This window comes from Anthonomus grandis, chromosome 1 (genome assembly GCF_022605725.1).
Source record: "Anthonomus grandis grandis chromosome 1, icAntGran1.3, whole genome shotgun sequence".
Lineage (NCBI taxonomy): Eukaryota > Metazoa > Arthropoda > Insecta > Coleoptera > Curculionidae > Anthonomus > Anthonomus grandis.
In genome coordinates this window covers 26,555,536-26,573,928 of record NC_065546.1, presented here as the reverse complement: position 1 = coordinate 26,573,928, position 18,393 = coordinate 26,555,536, and the positions used below count along the sequence as shown (strand labels likewise).

The 18,393-nt window shown below is 37.6% G+C and overlaps 1 protein-coding gene across 2 annotated transcripts in view; it reads right to left on the bottom strand.

The window, feature by feature from the left end:
- LOC126743592 (sodium-coupled monocarboxylate transporter 1) overlaps positions 1-18,393 on the bottom strand; it is a 182,665-nt gene that overhangs the window by 34,262 nt on the left and 130,010 nt on the right. For both annotated transcript variants that reach the window (XM_050450768.1, XM_050450759.1), the window contains exon 5: positions 12,628-12,768. In XM_050450768.1, the coding sequence (XP_050306725.1) occupies positions 12,628-12,768 (141 nt within the window). The remainder of the gene's footprint in view (positions 1-12,627; positions 12,769-18,393) is intronic.

Sequence of the window (18,393 nt, the reverse complement as noted above, 5' to 3'; positions counted from 1 at the left end):
GTACTATGACTTAATCGCGGGCTAATCACGTTTAAATTGATCTAAAATATTTTTACTTTATTCCTATATTAAATACATAAAATGTAATAATTAAAAACGAAACACTTTTTGAAAGCTATTTTCATTGACGTTTATAATTAACTGTCAAAATAGTCACATTTCACACGCATAACCTATTCAGGAGAATCAAACTAATCACTAACAGTATTGCCGAATTGTAAAGCTGTTTTCTTGGATTTCATTCTATAGATATTAAACTCCTGGACAAAATTATCGCACCACTTGATTTTTAGAGATTTTTTTTAAGTAAAGATAAAAAAATAAGCAAACTTATAAGCATTGTTAACTATACATTATTAATTAACAAAAACAATTATATTCTATTTAACAAAACGAGATTTAAGTAACTAAATTCAATACAAGGAAAAGCATCGATTTTCACTAACTTCAATTTTGATACAAAAATAAAACAATAGACCCATAATGAATTCTTAATAACGTGTATTGCCACCTCTAGCTGCAATGACCGCTTGAAGTCTTCGCAGCGTTCCTCGTATCAAATTATGAAAACATTCCTGCGGATGTATTCTCACTCCTCACGAGCAGCATGTTCCATGATAAAGCATAAACATAGTTTTTGTCCAGTTCTGCCTTTTATACGAGAAAAAATATTATAACTGTTTTAACTGATATTTATTTTTATTTAAATTTTCTTGACAAAATAATTAGTGATGCGATAATTTTGTCCAGGAGTTTATTTTATTACATATGCGTTAGATGAAAAGGTTCAATATTGATTTTTATACAAGGACTTTATAGTACCTTCCTCTCCATCCTATCTAACTAAACTGAAAAAAACAAAGTCGGTGAACGTATAAGCAAATAGTAAGCAAAAATGTGTGGTAATAAAAGACATGTTATCAACGAACAGTGTCTATAGCGTATCTCAGTATGTATTTTATGCAGCTCTCTATTTAAACACAACATTTAGTAGCTAAAATCTCTTAAATAAAGTACATTTTGTGCCATTTCGTAACTTACAGTGTTCTTAGTGATACTCTATAATTTCATAACAACATATGTATAAGTAGTTTGCGGCTAATTAAGTAAACAATGCCGCCCATATGTATATCCTGCACGTCACAAATAACGGAAAAATCTCCAGGTATAAAATGCCAAGGAATCTGTAGGAATTCTTATCATGCTAAATGTGTTATTCTATGGATAGACCAAGTAAGTATCATTAGCATTAAACTGGGCATTTTGTGGAAATGTTTAAGTTGCAGCGGCAGCGGCGATCCTGTGCGTCAAAGTCCAATCGATGCCCCAACTGAGATGGGTCATTCTACGAGTACTGCTGTATTGGATTTAAAGCTAGAATGGTCGATTTTATGAGAGATATTAAGGCTCATATTCGCGAGTTCCACACTAAGCAAAATGAACTTTTACAGTCTGTGGATTTTTGTTCTCTAGTGTCGGAGTTTGAGGAATCTCTAAAGAAGTTAAATGAAGAAATAAATGTAATTCAAATATTAAAAACGGAAAACGAGATCTTAAAAAAGCAATGCAAATCAAAAAAAATGGCAATATTTTAGAGCGAAAAATTCCCGGAAGCAATGTCAAGCAAATAAGAAGTGGTGAAGATTTACTTACTATGTAGGGTAGAGTGCTCTAAGAGTGCGCGGTCAATAAGAGTACGCACTCGTCGATTTTTGGAGCACGTCGTCGACAACAACAAGGTGTTGGTTCGTACTGATTAAAAGGAGTGTCTGCATGTTTCTTGTGCATTTTAAGCAAATAAATATCGATAATAGCTTAATAACGTTATCAAGTAAGTTTAAGGAATTTTATCTGTTTTGTTATTATATTTTGACATTTTGGATATTGTACACAACTGTAGTTTTCAAGAATTTCGCGGTCATATTTTGTCATGCTTACAATAAACCTTGAAGAATCGTATAAATCATACCGTTGTTTACAATTTCGAACCAAGATGGAGGCAGCACTGGAGCTTTTAAAAACATGCTCATTTTGTAAGAGTGCGCAATCATTAATATTGTAAGAGTACGCGCGCACTCCTACAAACCAGGTTTTTTTGTTCTAACGGATTAAACGTATTTTTTCTTGTGTTTTAGCATATCTAGCAGAAAACGACGTTCTCAACGTGCTTTATGCTCACCGACGGTTATGGAGGCAGTAAGACGGAGAATTGAAAATGGAGAAAGTAAAAGAAGCGTGGCCTTAGGAATGGCGAAAAGCACGTTAAGAAAAAGGCTAAAAAGGACAACTGTAGCTACAAAACTGGGAAGATTCGACATTACCTTAACAGCAGAAATGAAAGAAGAGTTGTGTAATTATATTAAAACAATAGACAACATGTTTTACGGGTAAACTTCTAGAGCTCTAAGAAGTCTAGCATTTGAGTTCGCTGAAAAAAACAAATTAAAACATCGTTTTAATATAACTTCAAAAATGGCAGGCACAGACATTAAGGCAACCCACCGCTACAAGCGTCGCCAGGGCTGTTGGGTTTAATAAACCACAGTTTGAGCGGTTTTATAAAAACCTCTCGGAGGTAATGAACAAATATAAATTTCCGCCACATGCAATTTACAATATAGACAAATCGGGATTTTCAACTGTCCCAAACAAGCCCCCTAAAGTTTTCTCTACAAAAGGAAAAAGGTGTGTCAATAAAATATCAAGCGCAGAACGGGGAATCAATGTTACTGTTGTATGTGCAATGAGTGCTAGTGGACAATTTATTCCTCCCGCATTTATATATCCACGTAAAAGAATGAAGGCAGAACTTTTGGACGGAGCTCCGCCATCTTCAATTGGAATGGTATCTGATAGTAGTTTCATCAATCAGGATTTGTTTGTTGATTATGCCACACATTTTCGAGATAACAAGGATATACTAAGCCAACAAAGGAACAACTAGTACTAATGATAATGGATAACCACACTTCCCATTGCTCTATTGCAGCAGTTGATTTTTTTCGACAACATTATCGCATTAACACTTCCTCCTTATAGTAGCCACCGTATGCAGCCACTTGACCGATGTTTTTTTAGCCCGTTAAAAAAGTTTTATTCCAACGAGTGTGAAGAATGGTTGAAGAACCATCCAGGGCGGGTAATTACGGTCTACCAAATTGCTTCAATATTTGCACCTGCATATTTTAAAGCTGCTACTTTAACAAATGCGATTGAAGGTTTTAAAGGACAGGGATATGTACCTTTAATAATGATATATTAACCGAAGCTGACTTCATGGCCACTTTAGTCACAGAACGAGAAAATTCTGCTACAGCTATAGTAGCTACGCAAGTAGAAGCGCCAAACATTCAGTTAGAAGTCGCTGATAACTTAACATCTAAAATCAATATTCAACCTCATCAAATCTCTGAATTAGCCTCTGAAAATGCTTCCAAAGTTCTTGACAGTCCAACTGTTGTTCTTGAGAGTTCTACTACTAAGAAAAATTCACCTTAGCCTACAAAGCTGGTTTCCAACACATCTGCAATCATTTTAACTTTGGAACAAACAGTTGCTGTAGCGCCAGAAACCAAAACATTTGATTTATCGAACACTCCTGGAACATCGTCAACTTATATTAAATTAACAACAATTTCTCCATTACCCAAATCAATTACGTTCAGGTCAACAAGTCGCAGAAGCAAAAAGTCGGAAATTATCACCAGCTCCCCATGTAAGGACCAACTAATTGAAGAAAAAGAGAAAAAAAAACCGAAACCCATAGTCAAACTAGATATGAGCGATAACCTACCACCACCACAAGAGCTTTCGGAAGAGAGTTTTAAAAGAAAATGCGCTGTGAACCTCAGACAGGCAAAGAAGACACCGAAAAATGGAAAAGCTGTTTTGAAAAAGCCAAAATCACCGCCTCATAAGAAAATGTGGAGCTGTCCAGGTTGCAACGAAACATTTAAAGAACCTGTTACAGAAGACTGGATTGAGTGCATATTGTGTGCTGAATGGTGGCATGAAAAATGCAGTGCCTACGAGGGTTCTGGATCTTATACATGTGACCTATGTTCATAAAATTGCGTGCGTACTCATACAATACTAAATGCGTACTCTTAAAAAGCGGGTTTATAAGAGTGCGCAAAATCACTTTTTTTTTAAGTTTAATTTTTTCTGTTGAAGTACTGATATTTAGTTTGCGAATTATACCTTATTTTGTTGTTTAAGTATCAACAGTCATAAATAATAAAATATATATTTTCAACGCAATTCGTTTGGATTTTTTACCTGATTAAACCTTAAGTGCGCACTCTTGAAGCACTCTACCCTAGGCTTTTTCTTTAAAATTTAACTTAGATTTGCGGCAGTGATATTTTCTTAGTCTTAATATATCCTGTTCATGTTGTTTTCATCTTTTTATCAAAATGAAAGGGGTCTAAAATCTAAAACTGAAGATTTCAAGTGTAATTTACCTATACCTATACTAATCTACCTATCTATCATACTTAGGGTAACCAGTTAAAGTTTGACAGTTTGAGGTTGATAGAATATCCATTATTCCCAGACATTTTTGGTCACTATTCGCTGGTACGTCAACGGATTTAATTTTTTTTTTGGCACTGTTGAATAGATATTTATGTTGCTTACAATGTCCTTATAAATACCTTTGTATATTTAGATTGACGTGTTTTTTTTTGACGAAGTTATTAAGGGTGGTTTGTTTTGAAATAAAAGCATTATTTATAAAAAATTATTACAAAATCAATAGCTAAAATAAAGCGAGCTATTTTCTAGTTGAAATTGATTATTCTTTTACTTTCAATGCTATTCCCAATCTCCTGATCAAAAAAATGGTTCCAGTTTTCATCCCATTGATCAAAATATATAAAATAAATTATCTTTGTTTAGTTAAGAGAAGTCGACCTATTTGAAAAAACCTTTATGATTTTTATTTAAAATAATTTTTTTGTCTGATCTCTACCGGGGTTATATCCTAGCTGCAAAAAGACACTTAATTTCTGCGATACCCTTTTCTCCAATCAAGCCCAGTGGCAGCTGCTGCCAGGAGGCATAGGTGCATGAATCCACCTAAGAGCAAACTCCGTCGAAATATGAATATGCCGAAAAAATAAATCCCTACAGTCATAGGTTTTACTGACTCATTTACCAAAATATTCGAATGCAACCGTTAATATAAAACTCTCACCTGCTGACTCGTAAACGTAAAAAAAGAGAGACTACAGTAACTTACCCTGGATATTTTGGGGATGGGAGTAGTAGGGCACGTACCGAAAAATATGCTCGCGTAAAAACGGTGTCGACACTTATCGAGCAATCCTGTCTTCGGTCAATGCCAAAATTGCTGCTACTCAGTTCACAGCTTAACACGACCTTGTTCTCCATTTTTCTTACTCCTTGCACATTTGTAATTAATTTAAGGACAGATATGTATATTCAGGAATATACATATCTGTCCTTAAATTACAAAAAGTGGAAAAAGGAAAAGGTGTAAGGCAAATTATGTACAGTTGATTTTATTATTTATAAGTAATCAGCCAAATGCCTATTTTTTAATGCATAATTATTAAATATAACTAAAGAATTAAATTAAAACCAAAGTATTACTTATTAATTAAAAGAAAATTGAAGTTAATAAATTATAATTACTAAAAGCATGTGATGACGAAACATGCCCACGACCATAAAAACACTGGATTTTCATTATAGCAAAAAAAAATATGATGAACAATGTGACATAAAATGATCTCTTAAAATTACCCCTAGCAGTTTTCACTACAGCAACCCGCGGTACATTATCGCGCCTAGGTAACACCTCCACGATCCGCCCCAGAAGGTACTGTAATGGATGTAGATTTCCATTTTTTATCACCAACATGGTGCCTATTTCAACCTCGCCGTTAGGATATAACCATTTGGCTCTTTGTTACAAAGTGTGCAGGTGTTCTCTGTGCCAACGATTCCAAAACTCGCGATGTATTGTAAGAGTTACCAACGTGAAAGTCGATTGATATTATGATTCGTAAAATCAGGGTCAGGAAAGCACTGAGCTTGAGGTTGCACAGGCATGACCAGGCGTAAGTTAAAAAATTACTGCCAGGCCGAGGGATCAGAACTAATTGGACAAAGCGGTCTAGAATTAAGAAATTCCTGTATTTGTACAAGTACAGTGGTTAATTCTTCGTACAATATATACGTATAATATATATGTATAATGTTTGAGCACCAGCAATTTAATATTTGTCTCCCATATTCCGCCCATGTGAGCAGCAGCTGGAGGGTTGAAATGCCACGCTATCGCTATAACTTTGCCTCGTCGCCTAATAAAACGACGGAGACCTATCAAAAGGGCTTCTGAGGTAAGATCCGATAATAACTCCAGATGCAAACATTTAGTATTTGTACAGATGAAGCGACATACGTACGTAAGCATTGGGAATTTTAGCACCCCTTAGCCGATCCATAGTAATATCAAAAGATCGAAAAGTCTAAACCTGTATTTGTAAAACCTTAGGAATTTCTGAAATTCTAAAACTCGGAAGATTGTCCATACTATATGGTTTTGAATTTTTTTTCCAGCATGAATGATATTCTCGAATAACATGACGTATAATTTTCTTGGCAGAAATGACCCAAAAATTTTGAAATCAAAAGTGCTGGGTGGTTTCTTTACCACAATGAAAGTATGTAATGTGTAGATCAAAAATCAACATACGTGTTAATTTAGCATTTGATGCAGTAGTAAAGGAAATTTACTATCATAACATAATGAGTAAGAATTACATAACCTGCCATCCACTTGTAAAAGACCTTGCTCATCAAGAAAGAGCTTTAATTCTTGTTAATATTTTGAAAGGGGCTGGTTATTTTTTATTAGCGCAATCTCAGAAAAAAATTATTTATTTTATAAATATTTTGTAAGAAATAAGAAAGCATTGTTTAATTCCTTTATAGTGAAACAAGAAAATTGATTTAGTTAAGTTTGGACAAAAAATAAGCAATAATTCGTATTATTTTATGGAAAGAATTAAACTTAATAATAACAAATAAAACAAATAAATAGTCAAAATCGGTAAGTTCATCATTTTTTTGTACTATAGAAGAAAGATATAATTTTCCTTTTCTTCTAAATTTAAATCTGTGGGATTTACTATTTTAGAAAAATTCCACGTGTTACAATGATTAAATAAAAAAGCGGGGCTATTCCACCACAACGAAAAATTATCAAGCTCTGACAGAAACATACCGCAACAGCTGGATTTAATTCTAATGGGTCATGGCGTCAAACTTCATGCGACAATTTTTCCTAAATGTATGAAACTGAAGCAATAATTGCTTACAAAGGTTTGCCATTGGTGTGGTGAACTTTTTCTCCAAGGCAATACAACAGAGCTATTAGTAAAAGAAAATTGTAACTTATGTCAACAAGTATGTAAAATAAAATGCATGAGTTTGTTTAGCGCCCAAAAGCTCTAATCTTACTAGGCTTAAAGTTTTTAAATATATAAAAGCTTTTGCCTTTCCACAAACAAGTTCGTTCTATATATACAGGGTGTTTCGGGAGGAAAGGGAAATATTTTGGGAACATCTTCAGAAGGTCAATATAAGATTATATAACCTATATGTTTTAATCCGATTAAGAAACAGTTAAATAAATTAGGAAGAAGAAAATATAATAATACATTTATATATTTTACCTATGTTGTGGAAAAAAATCACAAATTAAAATCTATGTTTTTTTTCAGCACACGATATCAAGACTTATTCAAAAAGACTTGATATTGGGAGAATACTTGGCAACTTCTTTCCAACTTGACTTCTTCCCTTCCTTTATCCATATATTTGTGATGTTGATAATCCCTCCCACATACATTGCAGGTTCAAATATGACTACTTCATCGTCCGTAGACTTGCTATCAACGCAGCCCTCTAGAACAATCACGCACGTTTTGGTATCATACCTTCCTGCTTAAGTAGGGCTCGAATGTTGTAATCCCTCTTACGATGAAAAGCAACTTCATTTATCTTTAGGACTCCCCGTTTAAAGCTTCACTCAGTGTTCATTATGTCAATTCCGATCACGTCATTATCAGCCACTATCACAAGAAATCCAAATGTAGCTTTTGTCATGGTGAGTGTCACGCTTGTTTCACCATGAACCTTTGCTCGACTTTTCGTCGCTGTATAGACGCCATTTTGATTGCCAAACGTTAGCTGCGGATTTTGCTATATCTGGAGATCTGAAGGTATTTATTTTTACGGGATACAGGTCGACGATGTTCGTGCCTGTGGCAGCTTTGCATTCATGGGTACGTGAAATGTTGTGCTAGTAATAAGGCCTACCACATTTGACCATAGTGGAGTCCAGCCAAAAATACTTGGATTGCCAAACGTCCCATGATCCTTTTCTTGAAGACTGGATATGCCAGTCGAACTAAACGTGTAATATCAATTTTAAATTCTTGCAAGGACTTTTTCAGCTGCATATGGTAGACATGTTCCAGGGGTGACTGGCCACTCCAAATGCCTCACTAAGTGGTGGTCCACTTCCTTTTCTTCTGGGGACATTCTTTGCAGGATGGCAGTTACATTTCCTCACAAGGCCAATGTATAGGGAGTGGCTGTCTCCCTGAGTGGGAGTCTCCCTGGATAACCAACCATTTGTTTCTGCAGCCGCTTGAAACTGAGGCTGATAAATATTCCAGAATGTAGTTTCATCGGGGCATTTGAGGCGATTTGAGGTGCAGCAAACCAACAGATTCCATATTGTCAGAAACTTAGTTCTTATTGTCCCCTGCTGAAGGTCTATAGCGCAGCTCATTGTTGGTGTTGACGTCCAGTGTTGCAATTTTGTTTTGAACTTCATGAAACTTTTAACTGTTTCTTGTTTTTAAAAATCTTTTCATGTAACTTGGTAGAATTCTCTCTTAGTTTTTCCACAAGCTCAGTTTTTATATTAGTAAATGTGGTATAGTTTTATTCCAATTTTGTAGCATTTTCGAGTAATTTTGTTTGCAGGTTGACATAATTTTTCCGAAATAATTTTTTAAATCTTGCAACATCTGGTCAAAATCGCTTGCAGCATCAAAAACAAAGTTGTCGTCATAACGCAGTCTCTTGGCATTTTTACACACTTTAGTCCGATCTATGTTAGTCCACTATTATTTATTTTTTTATTCATTTATTTTAAGTCAAGTTGACTGACATCCAATTCACAGCCCATCGGCTGAATAGCCCTCTTAATAGATAATACAAAACTTCTGTCATTTCGGAGTAATGGAGAATCAGCTGGTTTCTCGGTGTTTACAATATCGTTATAGTATCAAATAAAAAAAGAACATGTTAAAACTCTATTAAAATACATTTTTTAAACATAGATTATATTTAAAAACACATATATGTTAGTCAGATAGTCAGTTTTTCAGTTAAATTCAGCGCATCTCCAACTTTTATAAGACCAAGACATCATTTGTAAGCAAATGCATATGCTTTCTCAGCTTCCGGCTTTGCCTTGGTTAAAATTTTATGTCGCGTTGAATAGTTAAAAGCCATACTGGTTGGTAAGCATGCATGATGGTTATGTCTAGCATTTTAGTTTTGAACAACGGACTAGTCCCACTTATCCTAATTTTGCACCATTTGAAAACTGTAGTACGATGTACGATTGATTAACGTTTTGTGTACAAAGTATCGAAATGAGTCTGAAAAAGTTATTAAAAGTCTTGATACATGCCGATTTTTATAAATAATTAGGTCCTTGCCGCTCTGCCATTGAGACCGAGGTGCAAGCACCCGGCTCGTCCAAAAAAACCGTCAGGAGCTCAAAAGTGCAAATCTAAATGGCAAGTGGCGGCGGGAAAGGAGAGGACGGTGCCAGAAAAGGCACCAAAACCCACCTCGACCAAGGTTTCAGCAACATAATAAAAGGGGACGCAAAAGCTACATCGTTCTGCGGGTAACACACCAAGGTCCTACAAATTCCAAAAGAAGCTTAGGGAAAAAAATTCGGTGAATTGAATGAAAGCTCTCTTCCCAAATCGGGAACCAGAGCTTTCATATAGAGATATGGTGGAAGGAATCAAAATTGCCATAACAGGCAGAAGCTTCCCCGAAGCGCACATCTCGCAGGAGTAGTCTATACTTTAAAGTACTGGATCATCAATAAAATACTCGCTCTGCAAAGCGGTCACCGGCAGCGCCCAAAGTTGCAGATGCAAGCCATGGTGAAGGGATCCTTCACATAACCTGTATCGGTGAGCCGACCAAAAATTGGCTCCTTGGCCTAGTGGAGAAAGAGATCCCCTGGGAACGAGCTCAACTTCTAATAACGGAGGCCAGTAAGCTTCCAAAATCACATAAGGTAGCGGTTTGGGTGCCGGGTCCCGTCGAGGAACCGAAGGCACTCTTACACAGATTGGATGTGCAAAAAGCCTGTGGAAAGTACTGTCCACGAGTGGGGAGAATAATGGCAAGGGCTACCTAGCTACTTTCCTCATAGATGAGAAATCATGGGTCAAAGTAAGGAAAGTGAAATTGCTATACCTCAACTTTAGCAGCATAACGCCAAAGTTCAGAGAGAGAAAGGGCTTCCAGGGTAAGCCCCAAGAGATTAAGTTCATAGAAGATTCAATGAAGATGGAGGAGCTTACGCTGGGAACCTCCAACCAATCGTAAACAACAGGCCTGCATGGGAATAAGGCTGATGAGATATGCAGACGATATCGTTCTACTAACACGAGCGGGTAATGAAGTTCATGTATTCGAAAAAATGCAAAAAGCTCTGAACGTTGACGAGCACAGGTGCTCGTAAACAACTTTAATTGCCTTCACAAAAAAAAGGAAACTAGAGCCCATTAGAGACCTAGAGCACTTTTGCGAATATCTGCGACTTGAAGAAAGGGTCAAATATCTAGGGGTGACCCTGGTTAAAAAACTTAGCTATAAGAAGCACGTAATAAACAAGGCCACGAAAACTCTTATGTACTGCGAGAAAATTCACGGTAAATCATAAGGACTATCACCAAAAATGATACACTCATTATACACAATAATGGTGAGACTCTCATTACATGCGCAACACCAATATGGTGGCATGCGGCAGAAAGGCGGACTGTTATTCAGACACTCAATAAGACACAAAGAATAGCGTGTCTAGATATAGCAAGAGCGATGTCAACAACACCGACTGCTGTCCTAGAAAATCTGATAGGGCTAAGCCCACTAGATCTTGTAATACGGGCTAAACCAATATCAGCGGAAAAAAGGCTACTGTCGAAACTCACGCTGAACCTAGGCCTGGAAGAAACAGACTTACAGGCAAATATAATATTGAACCAAACCTATGTCCAATTAATGGGAGAAGGGGGCCAAGGGGCTAACCATTCGCAATCATTACAGGAGACAAGGCAGCAGCAAACGGTCTAAAACAAAAACTAAAAGTTTGAGACTGGGTCTAAGATTGTACCAACTGCTAGGGAGATCTTACGGACCCAGTCAAAGATCAAAACAGGCCAGGGATAATCCTAGAACAGACCAGGGGCAGCGATGGTGCTGCAAGAAGGGCAACCCAACTTGCAATGAAGAAGGTCAGCAATAAACTCAAAAGCACACAACCAACATGCTGTGTCACTGAGAAAACCTGGAAAAGGGATATGAGAAACTGGAGAATAAAAACTATTAGGAACAACTGCTTAAGCTGCAACTCGCCAAACAAGTTTTGGGCAGCCCGTTCTTCAGGAGAAGAGGAACATACTTTATTACACCAGCTAATGTCTGCGAAAGGTAACAGGGCTGCTCACTGGTCATGCATCCTGAAGCAAATACTTATACAGACTCGGGAACGTAGATACACTGCTGCGTAGAGGCTAAGAGGCGAGGAAAAAACATTCTTTACATTCTATGCTTTAGCGAAGCATTCAACCAGACCAGAGCGACAACCCTGGACGTAGCCAAACGGAAACCAGAGAGGATAAGAACGATACCAATTGGCAAAATACTGGACTTTCTAGAAAATTTCCTTTTTGCAGTAGAGCAGACCGCAGTGCAGGGAGCCACCAAGTGGCACCATTCCGCAGGGAAATTTTAGTGGGTAACCGGTTGCGGAATCCCCACACTACCAAGAGTTTAAGAACTACCGGTGTTCATAAAAAATTTCTCCGGCAAAAAAAAACTACTGATAAATATAAATTAAGTTTTATAAGGTTTATTGTGAGTGGAGAACCTTGTATTCCTCCACCTAGGCCCTAGGGTTGTTGTGGCAAAGTTTTGGAAAAAAGACTGGCTGACACCAAATATTATTTGGATGGAAAGTACCCATTCCACGTATTCCATCAATTTTTTTTACATATATCAATACTTATATATTGGTAAAAATATCTCATATTTGAAATTCTGTTAAAATACTTAAAAATTTAATAGCTATGACTAGAGAAATATATAGGAAAACTTTGCAATTCGTTGCTAAGTAAAAGTTGATAGTTCTATTTCAGTCTTATGACGCATGTCTGATTAAGTTTATTGTCCAACTTATTATTACTGTTCAACCAATCGCAACTACTTACTAAATATAACGACCACAATTAAAAAATTCACAGAAAATAGTAAAACGTTAAATTTTACCTTGTAACTTTTTTTTTAGAATCCATACTGCAATATCTCTGAACAAAGTTTTGTTGGCATCCAAAAATTGAAAGAGACATAAAAAGTTGACCGATAAGGGCAGACGTAGATGATACACGTTCTGTTGGATCAAGACTCCAACTGAAAAAAAAAAGATACATTTATATAATTCCCATATATTTAATTTTTTAGGCCAAAAAAGAAAAGGTTCAGTTTCATATTATATAATACAAAATTTATATTAGCAGAGAATGTGATATGTTAAACGAGCTATAGAAAAAGAACGATTTCTAGATTTTCTGATTATATTAATATAAATAGTCAGAAAAATGTTAATATACAGGGTGAAATTTTTAAGTGAAATAAATTCAGTATTAAGGAGCCTATTTATTTGTTGAAATAATAAAGGAATACGGGTCCCTTTATTTTCAGTTTGGCACATATTTTTGTTGGCCCCTTTATAAAATTTACCCTCTTTTGAGGTTAGACACCACCTCCAACTTTTTTTTTCCAAATGTAAAGGTATTGACGAAAAACAAATAAAAACACAAAGTCACGGTCTCACAACATGTAATCAAACGGGCTACGCGTGTTTCGCTCTAGTTAGAGCATTATCAGACCTTTAGAAGCCATCCGTGTAGTCCGTTTGATTACATGTTGTGAGACCGTGGCTTTGCGTTTTTATTTGTTTTTCGTCAATTTTGTATGTTGGTCTCTTAGAGGAGAATGGATGAGATTTTTGGATGTAAAGGTATGTTTTATTATCACAAACGCTCGCTCGTTGAAAAGGGAATAAAAAAGGAATATGACCCACTATTTACACCTGTTCCTACTAAATCGGCATATTTAAGAACTATAAAAAGAAGGACAAACCAAGATTGAAAGCTATTACATATCAAACCATTTTGGCATTACATTTATTTATTTTAAGTTACTGTCACGTTAATGTGTTTTTTTATTGTAATTTTAAAAGTAATAAAAGTGTTTTTTAAATAGTAAATTGTGAAATAACTAATCTAACAATTGGCAGTCATTAGTCAGTCATTAGTAGGATCTGACAACGTTGCTAGAATACGAGTATTCTAACTAGTGACGGTGGATCCCTATCCTTTAACAGAAAGAGAACCAATTAAGAATCCCGAAGAATTGTAACGACCTCACTTACGACGATTTACGGACGTATTGTTTTAATAGGTTTATTAATTATAATCAATCAACGGTACTATTCCGTTCAACAATTTAATATTTTATTAGCAGAATAATCAGAAAACTAAACTTTGTTCCTTGTTTAAGGTATTTACCTACTGAATTCTTTCAGTTACCGTTATCTTTTTCCGTGTTATTGTTACAGAAAAATCAAATAATCGTTTTCCCATTATTTTTTTAAGAAATAAACTATTGATTTTCCTTTAATCAATAATTATTTTAATAATTTATAGTAGTGTTGTGTTTTCAACGAAAATTCTTTGTGTCAATACATATTTAACAAAATATTTACTATTTGCTTGTAATTTTATTGTTAATTGAAAATCATGATAGACAACAAAACAAATATTACTGCACATAACGATGCAGAAGTAGAACCATAGAAATTATGAGAAATCTTCTCAATAATCCCTGAGTTTCAAGATCAAATTTTTCTTCAAACATTTCTTAACGCCTGTAATAGTGCTTATAACATGTCCATTGTCCACTGAAAATCGGAAACATCTATTAGTAATTCACATACAAAATAAATAACGCGGAAAAGCAGCGCAGCTCATAAGCTTTAGAAATCCTTTGTCATATTTAGAAATAAAACAATTATTGAACTCTCAATTTGGCGATACTAGAGACCTATCCTTGTGATTTAATACTTACCACGCGGTAATTAGCAAAGGAATCTCCTTTAGGCTGTGACGCCAATGCTCACCACACTATCTGGGAAAAGCACTGGAACAAACAAACGAGGCGAATCATTATTAAATTACTGTGCTGCCTCCGGTCTAAATATACTTAATGTGGGGGAGGAACCGACCTTCGTCAACATACTCCGCAGAGACGTAATTGATCTAACCATTGGCAAGGGACGCATCTGCGACCTCGTTAAAAAATGGTATGTATCTGACGAACCAAGTTTGTCGGATCACAGGTACATAAGATTCGATCTAGAATCTATGAATACAAATCCGGAGATCTACAGGAACGCCAGGAAAACGGACTGGGACCTCTTTAATGAGATACTAGGACGCGAACTGGAGAACTGTCCAACGGAGGCAAAAGACAATGTAGAGCTCGAAGTGCTGACAGAGTCAGTCACTGAGGCTATTAAAGTTGCTTTTTTTGAAAATTCATGTCCACTAAGCAAACCACGTCAAGCAGGGAACACCTCATGGTGGAACCAAGAATTGGGCGAGCTAAGGAAGACAGTAAGAAAGCTTTTTAACAGAGCCAAAAGAACTGGCGAGTGGAATCTATACAGACAACACTTAACCAGGTATAATGATGCTATAAAAAGAGCAAAGAAATAAGGGTGGAGGAAGCTATGCCGGGACTTAACGGAGACACCAGCATATGCTAGACTCCACAAGGCAATATTCAAAGGGCCACAACAAACCCTAGGCTCTTGACTAAAACCCGATGGAGAATATACGACAACCGAGGAAGAAACGCTTGGCTTAATGCTGAACACGCACTTTCCGGGATCGAAAATTCTCCATCAACCAGAACATACCCAGGACCCAACTCCTATCATTCCGAACAGGGGCAAAAGGGAACACTGGGAACTAGCAAAAAAGGTAGTAACCTACGAGAAGGTTAAATGGGCGATAAATTCCTTCAAACCATTTAAATCTCCCGGAATGGATGGCATAATGTCAGTCATGTTACAGCGGGGGTAGCGAACTGCTGCTGCCTGCACTATGTAAAATAATGCGGGCAAGTCTAGCCACGGCGCATATACCAGAGAGTTGGAGATAAGCAAAGGTAGTATTTCTACCAAAGACGGGACGCGACTCCTATGCGAAACCTAAATCATTCCGACCAATCTGCCTTACATCATTCCTCCTAAAAACAGAGGAAAAGCTCATAGAAAGGCATATCAGGGACAATGTATTACGGGTCAACCCTCTACATCGACACCAGTATGCCTACCAAACAGGTAAATCTTGCGAATCAGCGATTCACGAGATAACCCAGAGGGTCGAACAATATCTGAACAACAAAGAGAGCGCCCTAGGAGCTTTCTTAGACATTGAGGGAGCATTCGACAATACATCATATGACTCAATCAACCGTGCGATAGCAGCACGAGGAATACATCCCATGATTGGCGGCTGGATAACCCAAATGCTAAATCATAGGAAAGTAGCAGCAAATCTCAACAGCACAACGGTCAAAGTGTGCAGAGGAACACCGCAAGGGGGCGTACTGTCACCGCTGCTGTGGAACCTTGTAGCGGACAGCTTGCTGACACGACTGGAGAGGCAGCTTATCCTCGCTATAGGATATGCTGACGATAAAGTCATCCTTACACGAGGGGGTAGTCAGGCTCATGTATTCTAAAAAATGCAAAGAGCCCTGACTACTGTCGAGCACTGGTATGAGAAAGAACAACTAAGGGTAAATCCCACAAAAACTACTCTGGTTTCCTTTACCAAAAGAAGGAAACTAAAGCCCATTAGAAACATAAAATTTTATGGAGAAAATCTGCGACTTGAAGACGAGGTCAAATATCTAGGTATAACCCTGGGTAAAAAACTCAGCATCAAGAAGCATGTAATCCAGGCTACAAATAAAGCCACGAAAACTCTTATGTACTGTAAGAGAATGTTCGGTAGATCATGGAGACTGTCACCAAAAATGGTTCATTGGATGTACACGACAATGGTTAGACCCATCATTACATACGCAGCACCTATATGGTGGCATGCGGCAGAAAAGAGGACTGTAATACAGATACTCAACAAAACACAGCGAATAGCATGTCTGGGAATAACAGGAGCGATGCCAACAACGCCGACTTCTGCCCTAGAGAACCTGATAGGACTAAGCCCGCTACACTTAGTGGTACGGGCTGAAGCTATATCGGGGGCGAAAAGACTGCTGTCAAATGGCGCAACAATCCTATCGAAAGATGGGCACAATGCCTTATTTGACAAGATACAGGACCTTGGGCGCCTGGCCCTAAGAACAGACAGAACCAAGGTCACATACCTAGACAAACCTTTTGTCATAAAAGAGAAAAGGGGACCACTGGACGCAGAAGCCGACAGGCTTAGGCAAAGAGGTTACTCAGTATGGTACACGGCAACCAAACGATCCAAGATCGGGGTAGCTGTGGGCATGGTGGAGGACGAACAACAGGGCAGACAACTCATGCCAAACCTGGGCCTGGAAACAACAAATTTACAGGTAAGCATAATAGGAATACAAACCTGTGTCCAACTGATGAGAGAAGGGCTGAAAAGAGGCAAAACCTTCGCAATTTTCACAGGAGACCAGGCTGCAACACTTGCACTACAACAGTTCGAGACTAAGTCAAGGACTATGCAAAGCTGCTGGGAGGATCTCAGGAACCTCGCCGATGCGCAAAATAGGCCAGAGATAATCCTAGCAGAGAATATGAGCAACAATAGGGCTGCAAGAAGGGCTATCCAACTTGCAACTCAGGGAGCCAGCAACAGCCTGATAGGCCCTGAACCAACATGTTGTGTCAACGATAAGACCTGGAAGAGGGAAATCGGCAACTGGCTAACAAACCAGAACAAATCCTACTGGGAACAGCTGCCCAAGATGGAACAATCCAAACAACTTATAGGCAGCCCACCCTTCAAGAAGGGTGAGAACATACTGGGCCTCTCCAGACAACAACTGCTAAGGGTCGCGGGGCTATTTACAGGCCATGCGCCCAGCAGGAAACACCTGCATACGCTAGAGAAATCAGTTACCTCGCTATGTAGGGGATGCAATGAGGAGGACGAAACAACTCTTCACATACTGTGCTTCTGTGAAGCATTTAATCAAACCAGGGCAACATTCTTGGGGGAAGAGAAACCCTCACCAGAGGGTATAAGAAATCTACCACTGGGCACAATCCTGGACTTCCTTGAAGCTACAGAATTGAACCTGTGGGACTAAACATATGGGACACAATAGGACTGCTTCTTAGCAGACCGCAGTGTAGGGAGCCACAAGGCACCACCCAGCGGAGTTTTAGTGGGTACAGGACGAAACAGGCTCGACACTGAGTCCCACACTACTGGGGCGGCGCCGCGTAACTAGTGTTCATAAAGAATTTCTCCACCGACCCCAAAAAAAAAAAATCTTCTTTAACATTACTCAACCGGGTCCAAACCTTGAATGCAAAAATGCATGCAAATATCCCGAACAATAACATGTCCTTTAATGAAAAACAGGCACAACTAACCCCTTATGAATCAATGGCACTCAGCACCCTACCAACAGGATTAGAACCAAAAATTGGTCATATCATTCGGGCAAGTAATACGAGAGATCGTTTAGAAGCGTAACAACTTTTAGTTCGCATAAGACGTGAACTTTAACTGTCTTACTTTGCGAGAATCAAAGAAGAACAACAATTTCCAAAGAGCCCTTCTTAATAACAATTCACCTAATCCTATTCAACAAAATAGACCCAATGAACAAATAACTCACTTTTCATCTGCTAACCCACAACCAAATAACTTTCAGTAACGTTGAGATTAAACAATAAATTAAATCAATGTTCAAAATTTAGGATTTTCTATCTCTATCCAGTCAAAACCA